The sequence below is a fragment of the Galeopterus variegatus genome, unplaced genomic scaffold, assembly GCF_000696425.1.
Source record: "Galeopterus variegatus unplaced genomic scaffold, G_variegatus-3.0.2 Scaffold2886, whole genome shotgun sequence".
NCBI classification, from domain to species: domain Eukaryota; kingdom Metazoa; phylum Chordata; class Mammalia; order Dermoptera; family Cynocephalidae; genus Galeopterus; species Galeopterus variegatus.
Window position 1 is genome coordinate 13144 of NW_007728997.1, and position 13602 is coordinate 26745.

General features: G+C 43.2%; 1 protein-coding gene across 1 annotated transcript in view; it reads left to right on the plus strand.

The window, feature by feature from the left end:
- Positions 1–3708: 3708 nt before the first annotated feature.
- The window catches only part of LOC103599214 (kinase suppressor of Ras 2), a gene marked incomplete at its 3' end in the record, with an annotated part of 244172 nt that continues 234278 nt past the window's right edge, over positions 3709–13602 (plus strand). The window contains exons 1-2 of the mRNA XM_008583318.1: positions 3709–3840; positions 8176–8326. Coding sequence (XP_008581540.1) covers positions 8218–8326 — 109 coding nt within the window. The remainder of the gene's footprint in view (positions 3841–8175; positions 8327–13602) is intronic.

A 13602-nucleotide genomic window follows, 5' to 3' on the forward strand; every position in this document is an offset into this window, starting at 1 on the left:
CTATGTGAAGAGTCGAGTTCTGGTGCCACAAGCCAAGGAACTACCAGAAGCTTGGAGAGAGATCTGGAGCAGATCCTTCTCTAGGGTCTACAGAGAGAGCATGTCCCTGCTGACACCTTAGTCTCAGACTTCTAGCTTCCAGAACTGTGAGACAATAAATTTTTGCTGTTCCAACCACCCAATTTGTGGTGTTTTGTTACAGCAGCCCTTGCAAACTGATATAGCCCAGAACTCATCCTTTTGGGTAGACCTCCATCCCCCATAAAGGTACAAGTTTCTGAGTTCTGCATCTGATAAATAATGTAAAATTCATTGTGCTTTATTTATAAAACTTTCAAGGAAGCTACATAAATGAATTTTCTTTAAAATACATAGATGGAATTGGTCATCTTTTTACCATAGTGAGATCTTTGAGCATTAACCTATATAACTCAATGAACCTTTAAAAAAATTTTTTAGCAAGACTTTTGAGGACATTTAGCAACATAATCAAAAATTTTAAATGGTTTTTAAGTTAAAATTAATTTTACTCATCTTACTAATCAATTGGAAGTTGCCATTCTTGATAAGCCTGTGTCCCATTGCTATGGCAGAACAGTATTCACGTGTTCAGCTAATGTACTTGAACATTTTTCATTTGGAATCCCAATTTAGAGTTTTAGAATAGAAAATATCAAAAAGAATATTTTTTCCCCTCTAATTTGTTTCTGAATGAGTAGGGTCTGACCTATTGGTTCTTCAGCACAGAACTCTCAGCTGAGATATCTGTAGAACTCTCATGTCTGTCTTTATTTTCCTACTTGTTTTTAACTGTTTTCTTTACATAGGTGCAGAAAACCACACAAAAGAAATATACTTTGACAGGTCCCCATCATTGAGCACTTCCTCACTTTCTGGCACAACATAATTTTCCACACTCTTGCTTTCCTGCTCCAACCCTGGAATTAGCCATTTTTCTAGGGAGAGCTAGTTCCTCTGAGTGGAAAATGGTATTTAGGAGCCAACATCTGGGTCCCCAGTGTGCTTATTGATATTGGGGTGTTATCATTTCCAGCCCCCTGAGTGGGATGCCTAGGTAATATATTTATGTATGTGCAATGCACATATGTATACATTCATATGCACATTTACAGTGACATTTGTTTTTATATCTCTGTGTATTGGTAATGAATACCCCTAATCCTAATCCAACACCAGAGGATTTATTCTAGTTTTTTCTCTTTTTCCATTTATATGGCTCTTCTTGGTGATAAAAATAATCTCAGTATATTTCTTTACTTGCTCCATCTTCTGCATTTAGCTGATCTCCTAACTGCACAGGGCCACTGCCTTGCTTGGATGCTCTGCTCATGGGTCCTGACCCCTGCTGGGCTGCCTTTTCACCCTAGCTCTGCTGCCTGCCTTGCAAAGATCTCATTTATTTCTTTTTTGTAACAAGTTTTCTTACTCATCATCTGGGTATCTTAATGAATACACTTTTCCTTTTATTTGTAATCCTTTCCTGAGTTCTGATACTTCATTTTTGTGATTTTCTGATTCTGATTTGTTTTTTCAGATCTCGTATCATCTTCTTAATGTCTTTTGCAGAGTTTTGCAATAGTAGTTTACGGTTTTGTTCTGCTTTGCAAATGTACTTTTCTAGTGTGCTTTCATTGTCTGTAGGAATATTATTCTGCTCTTTTTTCTCATTATAAGTTTGAATGGGATTTGATCCTTTGTATTAGTTATTTATTGCTGTTTTAACAAATCGCCCTGAAACTCAGCATCCTAAAACAACAAATATTTCTTATCTGACAGTTTAGGTGGGTTAAAATTTTAGGAGCAGTTTATCTGGGAGGCAGTAGATCAGAGTCAGTAGGAGATGGGACAGTGGAAGCAAGAAGTTAGTTATATGGGGAGGTGCCAGGAGCCAAGGAATGCATGCAGCTTCTAAAAGCTAAAAAAGCAAGAAAACATTCTCCCCTAGAGCCTCCAGAACAAACCAGCCCTGCTGACATCGCGATTTTAGCTCAGGGAGACTGACTTTGGACTTTTGATCTCCAGAACTGCCAGATAAAAAATTTGAGTTTTAAGCCACCAAGTTTGTGATCATTTGTTCCAGCAGCCATAGGAGACCAACACACCAGGGATGTGAAGACTCCCTCAAGGACAGTGGACTAGATGTCCTTTAATTTCGCTGTGAGTCAGGATGCTTTAGCTACAGAAACCCAACTCGCTCCAGCTTAAGCAAAAAACAAACAAACAAACAAAACCCCAATACTACTGAAGAGGAACTTATTGGCTGATGATATCACTGCAGAGTCCAGGGGTATCTGGTCTCCGTGCTCAATTCAGGGGCTCAGATGGCAGGTGTGGTCATGCCTGGGTCATGTGTCCGTCCTGCAGCCAGGGAGTGACCAGCCTCATGTGAGCCATATGGACTGAAAGCCAAAGAACTTTCTTTTCCCCAAAAGAAAGTTAAAATGTTCTTTTCAGGAAAAGAGGGAATGGAGACCAGGTAGGCAGAAGCAACATAAGCCCACTATAGTCCTCTCTGGCTCTGAATTTTGTGATGCTAGAATCCCAAGACGGTGTTCTTGATGAATGATGGTTGACTGTACTTGGAAATGCTACAGGCATCTACATACCTAAGGATTTAAATTTTGTTTCATTTAATTATCTTCATTAAGTGTATTTTAAATTACAAAGATGATAATATACTCTGGGTAACTATTGAAACAATGCAAAACATTTTTTTTCTCCCCTCCTCTATAGAGTCTCCCTGTCCCAAGTTAGAAGTCTGGGGTTTATTTGTCCCTATTTTTCTCTCTGCTTGGGGACACATGTATTGCCTTTCTTTTGTGAATGTTGTTAGTGTTTATAAAACTATCAATAAAAAACCATCCTGTTTCATGTCATGGTTCTTCCCCCAGAAGCACCGATTTAGGTCCACCTTATTCTAAAAGTATTTGTTAATATGTGAGTACTTGCAATAGGACAAACAGTAGAAAAAGGTTTAAAAATATTTCTCCCCCCTCCATTCCCCACCCACCCACTTGCCTTCCCTAGAGGACTGGGAATTCTTTCAGAAAGAGTCTTTGCATTTGCAAAGGTATACACATGGAAACATTTCCCCCGTGAATGGGAGAGCATTTATTTTTATTTATCAGCATGTATCGTGGAGACTGTTCTGTATCAGCACACAGCGTACTTCATCATTTTATTTATAGCTGCATAGGGTTCCTTTGTGTGGCTGTTGCGCCATTTATGTAATGAGTTTTCTACTGATGGAGCGTCGGGGTGTTTGCAATCTTTTGCCACTGCAAACAGAACTGTAACAAAATAACCTTGTACACAGTCATTTTGCATAGGATGGGTGTCTGCAGGATGAGTTCCTAGAAGTGAATCGTTGGGTCAAAGACTACGTGTAATTGAAATGTACATGGATACAGCCAAAAAGCCCTCCACTAAAGTGGTCCCAATGCATGTCCCCCCCAAAAAATGTTGGGGCCCGCCTGATTGCCGATCTTCACCAGGATGGTGCACCTCTCTTTTAGTGTGGAGATGGGTGGAAAACTGAATCTCAATGTAGTCGAACCAGTCTTTGAAATACAAAGTTGGATGGGGTTTGGGTGGGAGGGTAGGTCGTAGGGATTCTTGCTCTCACCTTTTGACAGTGTCTCTGAGATGTGTCCCATGTCCTTGTCTGTGTCTCCTCAGAGCAAGCTGGTGAAATACTTCAGCCGGCAGCTGTCCTGCAAAAAGAAGGTGGCCCTGCAGGAACGCAACGCAGAGCTGGATGGCTTCCCCCAGGTCCGGCACTGGTTCCGGATTGTCGACGTGCGCAAGGAAGTCCTGGAGGTGACCTGAGGCACCTTGTTACCCCTGCCCCTTACCTGCCAGTGGTCACCCCCTCTGCTGCTCCTTGGGCAGCAGGTTTTTGGCTGTGCCCAGCAGAGTCCCTGGCACATAGTAGGCCCTCCATAAATCTGTATTGGATGAAGGCATGCAGGATCTCTGATGCTGTCCAAATGACATCATTAGAGTGTGGTTCTGGAGTCAGTTAGACCTCTTTCAGCTCTGCCACTTATAAATGGAGTCACTTTGATCAAATCACTTTACCTGTTAGAACAGCACTGTCCAATGGAAATTTCTGCTATGATGGAAGTATTTTATATCTGTGCTTTCTGATGTGATAGCCACCAGCCACTTGTGGCTACTGGGCACCTGAATTGTTGTTAGTGTGTGTAACTGAGGAACTGAATTGTTATTTGTATTTCATGTTAATTAATGTGGCTGGTGGCTGCCGTATTGTAGAGCATAGCCTTAGAGCCTTAGTCTTCTCATCTGTTAAATGGGGATAATGATTGCCCCCTCTTCTTGAGTAGCTGGCATAAGATGAGGTGATTCTTATAAAATGTTCAGGTGATTCTTATAGTCTGGCACCAAATAGCACTCAGTAAATGTTAGCATATAGTTGTTGTTATTGCTGCTGCTGTTGAAAATTTTGAAAGTTACAGGTTTTCCAATAGCAAAACTAAGCTGGAGCCCTGATGTCTTGTGTCCACATCCTTAAGGTCACATGGATAGTGAGATTTCCCTACCCTCTGAGATCCCAGGAACCCACTGTTTCCTGTGATGGGGCTGAGCTATTCCTAATAAAACCAGCTCATATGACTGAATCTTTGATGCCAGGCATTGTACTAAGGGCTTTGCAGGAAGGACCTCAACTGTTGAGACTGTTCAGACTTCTCACAACACCATTTTGGGTAGGTATGCCTGTTACCCCCATTATACAGAGTGAGAAATCGAGGCTCAGGGATGAAGTGTCTGGTCCAGCTAGTGGTGGGTGGGGCTAGCAGGAGAAGCCAGGTTAGATGGACTCTGGAGCGTCAGGTGGGAGGCACTCTGCTTTCTCCTCACTTTCTTGTTGCTGGGGCCTCCCCGAGCTGGGCAGAAGAGGGTGTGCCCCCACCCCAATGCCTTGGGTCCAAGAGCCCTTTCTCTAGGTACTCTCGCTTCCTGCTTGAAGAGCCTCTCTCTTTTTTAGATCTTGTCCCCAAGGACAAGAATCTCACCTGATCCCACCGGATCTAACAATCCTGAGCTAATGCAGCACCCCCACATTCCTCCATCCCCCCATCCCCACCCCATCTCACATATGCACACAAGATGGCGCACTATTCTGTATGCCCTTATTTCATTCCCAGCATGGCCAGGGGGCCAAGACAGGGTTTCTTGTGTATACCTTTAGGATGAAAGGTCCTGTATACATACAGACAGTATATTTGCATGGCCTGGCACACTTTTCAGAGGCTTTTGGGATCATTTATTTATTAAGCACCACCTATGGAGCAGGTGAGGCAGAAACAAGTCTTCTAGACCAGGGGTTGAAAACTGGTGGCCCTCAAGGTGTATCTGATAAGCAGACATTTTTTCTTTGGCTGATACAATACTCAAAAATGTATTTTGAGCCAATATTTAAAAAACTGAAAGAGTTTGCCTAAAAATCTCAGATCTCTGGCTTTTCGTTTTTCACTTGAAAAATTAGAATTGCTGACCACACTGTACTGAATTCCTGTCTGGCAGCAATGAAATGGATCTGCTGTCTCTTTGGGTTCCTCATGTGCCCGTGCCCTTTGGTTCACCACTTTGCTCATTTATATTTACTTGGCCTGCAGGAACCTGAGTTTTGGCTCTTACCTTGACCTATGAGAATCTTGAGTTCAAGGTCACCAGCCAGGGAGTGGGGGTGGAGCTGGGGTTCCAGTTCTCTGTCTGCAGTTTGTGTTTGTGTCCACCAGAGGTCCCCTTTCTGTTATGGAAATGGCAGTATGGAAAAAGCACCCAAGTGAGACTACCTGGGTTCAAACCCTGGCTCCACTGCTTACTTGCTGTGTGACTTTAGGCAAGTGGTCTAATGTCTCTGAGTTTTATTGTCCTAGTCTGTAAATGGTGACGATAAAAGTACCCACTTTAGGTGGTCTTTGTGACATTAAAAGGAAATCCATGAAAAGCACTTAAAACAATACTCCATCCATTCCAGCTGTTATTATTACTGCACTTATTACCAAACAGAAGTGCATGTGCTCTTTTGGCCCAGGATTATTAAGTCTTTCTCCGTTTTTGATGTCATAAAAATGTTACTCTTATGGTTGTGTTATGATCCTAAATTTTGGCATAAATTCTATATATATATTCAATATATGCGAGGGGCCTTCAAAAAGTTCATAGACTTTCTCCGTTTTTGATGTCATAAAAATGTTACTCTTATGGTTGTGTTATGATCCTAAATTTCGGCATAAATTCTCTATATATATTCAATATATGCGAGGGGCCTTCAAAAAGTTCATAGAAAGATTTGTATTATCTTTTAATTCTGTTTTTCTTATGGGTATGTGAACTTATGGGTATATATATGTTGAATATATAGTTACCATACATATATATTTATAAATCAGATTAAAATGCACAAGTGAATCCTGCGGCAAACAGGAGAATCCTTTCATGCTGTGAATCGTCCCCTCAAAACACGATTCATTCTGTACATTCAGATCTCAGTTCATCACCTTTCTTAAAGTGGGGCTGACCTGCAGTGTCCCTATTTGAGAAAGCCTCTAAGTGACTCAATTATTGTTCCCTCTCTGTCCCCTGCCCCAGTGAGTTGAAAGGCACTTATTGGCAAGGCACTGATTGGGCTTTGGCTTTTGCCCTGCAGCTCACTTTTTTGGATAGATTTTTGTGCTGCTACTGTTTTCCCCTTTCTGGCGGTTGGTTTGGTGTAGCTGTGTGTCGTTGTAATACACAGATATGGCCACAAGAGGGCAGAATTATCCCACAATATTGCCCTGGAATTGCCATTCATATATATTTAAAACCCGTATTTAAATAATAATATATGTAAAAACGTTGGATATCATCAAGTGCTATGAAAGAAGGCTCTTATATACATATATAGATATATAAATATGGAAGTTTGACAAATTTCGAGGTGTATTCATATACGGTGTCTAGGGGGACACTGTTCTGGGGAAAGGGTGTGATTGCTGGTGGCGGTGAAGGGACAGTTACAGTTGGGAAGGCTCTTATATACATATATAGATATATAAATATGGAAGTTTGACAAATTTCGAGGTGTATTCTTATACGGTGTCTAGGGGGACACTGTTCTGGGGAAAGGGTGTGATTGCTGGTGGCGGTGAAGGGACAGTTACAGTTGGGATTTCTGTTCCCAGTCCATCTCTTCAGAGGTGTCCCTTTTCCTTCTGCATGCTGTACCCCAGCCTTACCACTTTGTTTATCATCAAGTGCTATGAAAGAAGGCTCTTATATACATATATAGATATATAAATATGGAAGTTTGACAAATTTCGAGGTGTATTCATATACGGTGTCTAGGGGGACACTGTTCTGGGGAAAGGGTGTGATTGCTGGTGGCGGTGAAGGGACAGTTACAGTTGGGAATTCTGTTCCCAGTCCATCTCTTCAGAGGTGTCCCTTTTCCTTCTGCATGCTGTACCCCAGCCTTACCACTTTGTTTTAAGATGCAAAGCCGTGACCCATGGGCTCAAACACAATTCCAGTTTCATTTCCACCCATTTCAGCCCTTTCCCCTTAAGGTTCCTGAAGACCCTGTGAACCCTAGACCCTGTGGCCCTAGAAGAGAGGAAGCAGAGCATGAGAACAGCCATCAGAGGACTTGAGTTCCCTAGTCTGCTTGCTCCAAGCTCCAAGCTGGGATTTGGACGAGTCACTGCAGTCCAAGCTGAGCAGGAAGCACTGAGGGCCATTCAGAGACAAGTAAATGAGGCCCTGCCTCACGAGGAGCTCAGAAGCCAGGTGGGGAGACAGACGTAATTAACTGCTTCCATTTATGGAGTGCTGCTGTGCACTAACATATGTGCTACCTCACCAAGTATGTACACTTGAGATCCCCATTTTATAGGCAAGTAAAGTGAGGCTCAGCGAGGTTAAGTGACTTGTCTGAGGTTGTCTAGTGAATGAGTGGCAAACCTGAGGTTTGATCCCAGCCCTGTCTGACCCCAGATCCTGAGACCCAACCATTGTGCGAAGCATTTACACAGTGGTGTGTACTCCACTAGGCACCACTAGAGGGCAGCGTGGAGGCACAGACGTTGTTCCTGCCCTCAGGGAGCTTACAGTTTAGTTGATGTCCTTGTCACTTCTCTCCCCTAGGAAATTTCTCCTGGCCAGCTGAGCCTGGAGGACCTCTTGGAGATGACAGATGAACAGGTGTGTGAGACCGTGGAGAAATATGGCGCCAACCGGGAGGAGTGTGCCCGTCTCAATGCCTCCCTCTCCTGCCTCAGAAACGTCCACATGTCAGGTGAGCAGGCCCAGGGGTATGGATACCTGTCCACAACACATCTGCCACTGTCCCTCAGGATTCCTGTGCCCACCACTAAAGGCCGGGACAAGAGAGTCAACCCTGGATGATAAATCCAGCTCACAAGCAGAGGAAAGATGGCCTGGGATTTGGAGGCTGGAAGAGGTGGGCAGGACAGCTCTTGGGTTTGAACTCCTGCCCAAGGAAGACCTACTGAGGTTGTAGGGCATTTGGCTCTGGATAATTAGGATCCAGATATGGAAATATTGAATGTGTGTAGGACACTGGGGTCTTTTTACCTTAGACGTTCTGAAGTGCCTTTGTATTTTGCGTCACTGTCTCATTCCTTATTTTGTTTTACATAAATAATATGTGTTCATTCTAGCATAAATTAGAAAATAGATTAAAGTAAATAAAATAACTACCCCAAGCCCCATCTCCTAGGGACCTGCTGTTGTCATTTTGGTATAAATTTTAGTATAATTCTTCCAGACTAATGGGTATGTGTATACTTTTTTTAAACAGTAGAATTAGGATTAACCATACATATTGAAAGTTGTTCTTGTTTTTTTCACCTAACAAAATAACCTCTGTGACTTGTTTTATCTGTTTGGTGTCCAAATATGTCATCATCTCTCCTGGATCTTTCTGATTCATTGCTGCAACACCCATTTGCCTTTATCAGCAGAACATCAAATATCATCCTCTTGAGGCTTCCTGCTTCCCTCTAGCCTTGTGATTTTGCCACAAATTCTGGGGCCTTTCAGTCCCAAGGGATGGGCTCTGCAAACACCAGCCAGAGAAGGGTTCTTGGCCCACTAGCACAGTTGTCCCAGTTCCCACCACGAGGTGTCACTGTTGAACATCAGTCTGGCAGAATCAGATGGATGCTTATTCATAGATGCCCTTGGCTTGATTCAACCTGCAACATTCAACAAGTATTTGCTGAGTGGCTATTACATGCCAGCAGGGCTGAGGATACAGCAGTGAACAAAACAGAACATATTTGGAAAGGGTCACTGGCCCAGTCCCCATGCATGCCCTTTGTCTACATTCTTGCTAGCAGATCCTGATCTAGGCGACAGTAACTATCAAAAAGGACCATGTTGGGGCTGTCGTGCATTGAAGGATGTTTGTTTAGCAGCATCACTGACCTCTGCCTGTGAGATACCAGTGACATCCCCCCATTCCAAGTCATGACAAACAGAAATGTCTCTGGATATTTCCAAATGTTCCCTAGGAGGCAAAATCACCCTTGGTTGACTAACTATGAGGGTCATGCTATTCCTTATCTCTAGTCCAATGTTATTGACTCACCTAACATTAGCATGGCTGACAGGGGCCTCCTGATCACTCAGTACATAGAAAATCTGCCCCAAGGCAACTTCTCTCTACCTACAGTGGGAAGCACTTTTGGCAGTTTTCTCTCCTTTAACGAATTACACCAAGTTACAATGTATGTCATAAACATCTTCCTTTGTCCATAAATGTCTTTTCTTCTCATTTTTAAAGCCTGCATACTAACACCATTTATTCAGCCAATCTACTATTGGAACTTTAGGTTGTATCCATATTTGTCCTGTCATAAGCAGTGCCGCGGTGAATACACTTAAGTAGTATCTTTGGGTACATCCATGGCTATTCCTTTAGAGTGAATTCATAGGAATGGGGTCCTGCAGCAAAAATTATATATTTTAAGGCTTCTGGTGAACCTTGCCATATGGCTTTCCAGAAAGTTCATACCAATAAATGCCTCTCTACCTTCTCCTCCCTGTCCCCACAATGCGTGACAATGAGCATCTGAGGTTAGGTTCTCAATTGCTTTTCAGAGTTTATATATTCTCATCAGAGTCATGCTACTGAGTTTGGCAAAGTCCTTAAATGTGGAGCTCAACTCCAGCTCTGCCTGGGACAGGTGTTTCTGTGAGCCCTCTGGGGGCTGACTAGTCATCTTTTGTGACATCCTGGGCCAGATGAGACCTCAAGAGGTCCTCTTACCTGCTGTCTGTCACACATTTTTGATCAAAACATGCAGTAACAAATATGATTATATTGCAACCCCATCACACATACACCTGCACAAACATACATGTAGCTATACGTACACACACAACTGAAGCAGGTTTCATGAACGATACTCAGCATCCTTATTATGCATGATGAAAGCAGATATTTTAAATTCTTTCCTGTTTTATTCTCCATCATTTACCAAATGCTGGTAATGACCATCACTTTCATGTCACACCTCACGTATGGACTGTGACCCATGGTTTGAAAATACACTGATTTAATTGTTCCCAGGCCTGCTTGCAACTCCTACCAGGCAGCTAGAATTCAATCTCTTCCGTCCTGCCCCAGATGCCAGCCCCAGAGCCGTAAGGAAGTGGTGGTCAAGTGTCTCCTTTTGCCCAATTCCTACAGCACTTAGGGCTGAGGTCAGCTCAACTCAGACCTCTTGGTAAAGGACTGTCCACCCAGACCTGAGTGTCCTTAATATCACACTTCACCACTGCCATTCCTGCAATTAATGGTACCACTTATCACATTCTTATTTTAACCATTTTGGGGGAGCGATTTTTAAATGGGTTCCTCTCTCCTTCACTTTAGAAGCTGCAAGAAGGCAGGAATTGTACCTATTTCTGCTCACTATTTTATTATTCCCAGCATGAAGGTCAATATCTAGCAGATAGTAGGGGTTCAGTAAATACACCTGGCCCATGAAACTCACCAAGGGCTTAAGTATATCGCCTTTCTCATGTCCTTCAGGATTTGGCTCCTACTTGGAGTCCCACCATTCATATTTCCCCCTCAAGACCTCAATATCTGATAAATCCACTAATTACTTAGAATTTCCTAGGTAAGGCATGGATTTCACATCTTGGTACTTACCTCTCTGCCTAGAATTCCCTTCCCCTTTTGTCCTTCTGAGGAATCCCTGTGTATCCTCAAGCTCAGCCCAAAGTCTGCTCCTCTATGAGGTCTTTCCTGGACTCTGCAAACTGAGCTAACCACTGCCTTTGGTCACCAGAACACACTGCACACCCAGTGGCCCTCGAGGTCTACACTGCTGAGCCCCTCCCCACCTCCCCAGCCCCACTCCCCTACCCTCGCTCTTGCTTACTTTATTTCAGTCATGCTGGCCTCCTTGATTTCCCCTCAACAGACCAGGCATGCATGTGCCTCGAGGCTTCTGTACTTTGTTGAATGGATGGATGGGTGGATGTGTGGATGGGTGGATGGATGGATGCTTCTGTCACCAACAGGCCATACCTTATAGTGATTGTCAGCTTCCTTGTCTCGCTCTCTCATCCGACTGTGACCTCCCTATGGGCAGGCTCTGGGTGTTGCTTTTCACGCCGCTATTCCCAGCACCTTGGCCAGGCTATCCGTGTTGAAGGACGTGCGGGAAAGACACGTGATGTACTTGCTACTGGTGTCCACCAGAGGGAAGCCGTGAGCCATCTTCAGAGGAGCCTTCATGTTTTGAATTCTGTTTTCCCTCAAAAATGATAATCGGCTCCTTGAAGCTTCTAACCATCTTGGGAGCTGGATGATTCCATCATCTCCTGCCTTTCATCCTAACTGAAAATGTTTTCCCAGACTAGGGAATAAATTAGTGTCTTTCCCACCAGACTTACTTCTTGAGGGTCATATCAGACTCATCTTGGAGCTGGAGTTTCCGACAGTAATGAAATCAGATATTATAAATTCTGGTGTGCAGGGGGGACACCATGCATGTTTGTTAAATGACTGAAGGAATACACATTATTTTGAGAAGTTCATATGGACACTAAGCATGTGGAGGCAAGGCAGCTCTGTGCCTGGCCAAGAACCTGTACTCTTTCTTAAAGGATGGAGGCAGCTTTATTTTAGAGATGTTAATGCTAATCTTAGTTTTCTCAATGGGTTTGAGGGATATTTTTATTTCTCAGTGCCCAACGAGCCCCACAGGTAGGAAATCTTAACTCTTTCTTCTTTTCTTACAGCTTGTTAGATCAGCCTTAGCCTGAAACCAAAGAATACTCATTTTTTCATTCAACATGCTCAGGGGATCCCAAAGCCAGCATATCAACCTTCTCTTATCTCTCAGCTGTGGCCTGAAACAAAAAAACATGTATTCACTCATTTGACAAAATTTATTGAATGCCCACTCTATGCCAGGCACTGTTCTAATCTCTGGAAATACATGCTTAGATGTGTGTCCCCGTAGAGTTTTTATTCCAGTGTGGGGAGGTGGACAATAGATGATTATCATAATGAGCACGTACATTATATACAGTGTGTTAGAATAAGTACTGTGGATAAAAGAAAATGTGCAACAGGCTACGGGAGGTTTGTAGTGCCCTCTGGGGAAGGGAGAATGGGCTGTCATATTAAATAAGGTGGTTAGGTCAGGTTTCCATCCTCTCCACTGTTTTCCTTTCTGCCATCTCCTTCTCAGTACTCAGTCAGTCGTCTGCTACGAGTATGGAATCTGTAAGTCTGACAAACTTGGATTTGGACTCTGGCTTTGCTACCTATTTGCTGTGTGATTTTGAGTAAGGTATTTCATGATTCTGGGCTTAGTTTCCTAAGCAGTAGGATGGTGTATTCATCCATTTCTTTTGCTTATAACAAAATACCTGGAACTGGGTAATTTATAAGAAAACAAAATTTATTGCTTACAGTTTCAGAGGCTGGGAGGTCCAAAGACCAGGGAACACATCTGGTGAGGGTCTTCTTTGGGGGTGGCTTTACAGCAGTGCAGGGGTCTCACATGGCAGAAAATGGCAGAGCAGAGAGAGAGAGAGAGAGAGAGAAAGAGAGAGACTCTTACCTACTTTCCTTTTAGAGCCTTAAGAACCATGCCGCTGACCACCATTATTAATCCATTCACTACTTTATGGTCCTACAATCTAATCACCTCTTCAATGTCTCACCTTTCAATTGCCATAATAGGATTTCTCACCCTTTTAAACTCTCACAGTGGGAACCAAGCCTCCAACACATTAAACTTTGGGGGGACACAATTCAATACACTACAGGTAGGGATCACGATCATGTCTTCCCTATTGGTTGTTGGGAGGATTACATGAGTTTATACAGGAAAATCACAGGGCCTGGCCCAAATTAGGTATGTGATAATTCTTGTTGTCATTATTGTCATAATCATCATTGCCACCACTACCATCATCACCATCTCTGTCCCCATCCTACAACCATAACCATCATCACCACCATATCACCACCATCACCACCACCATCACCACCATATCACCACCATCACCACCACCATC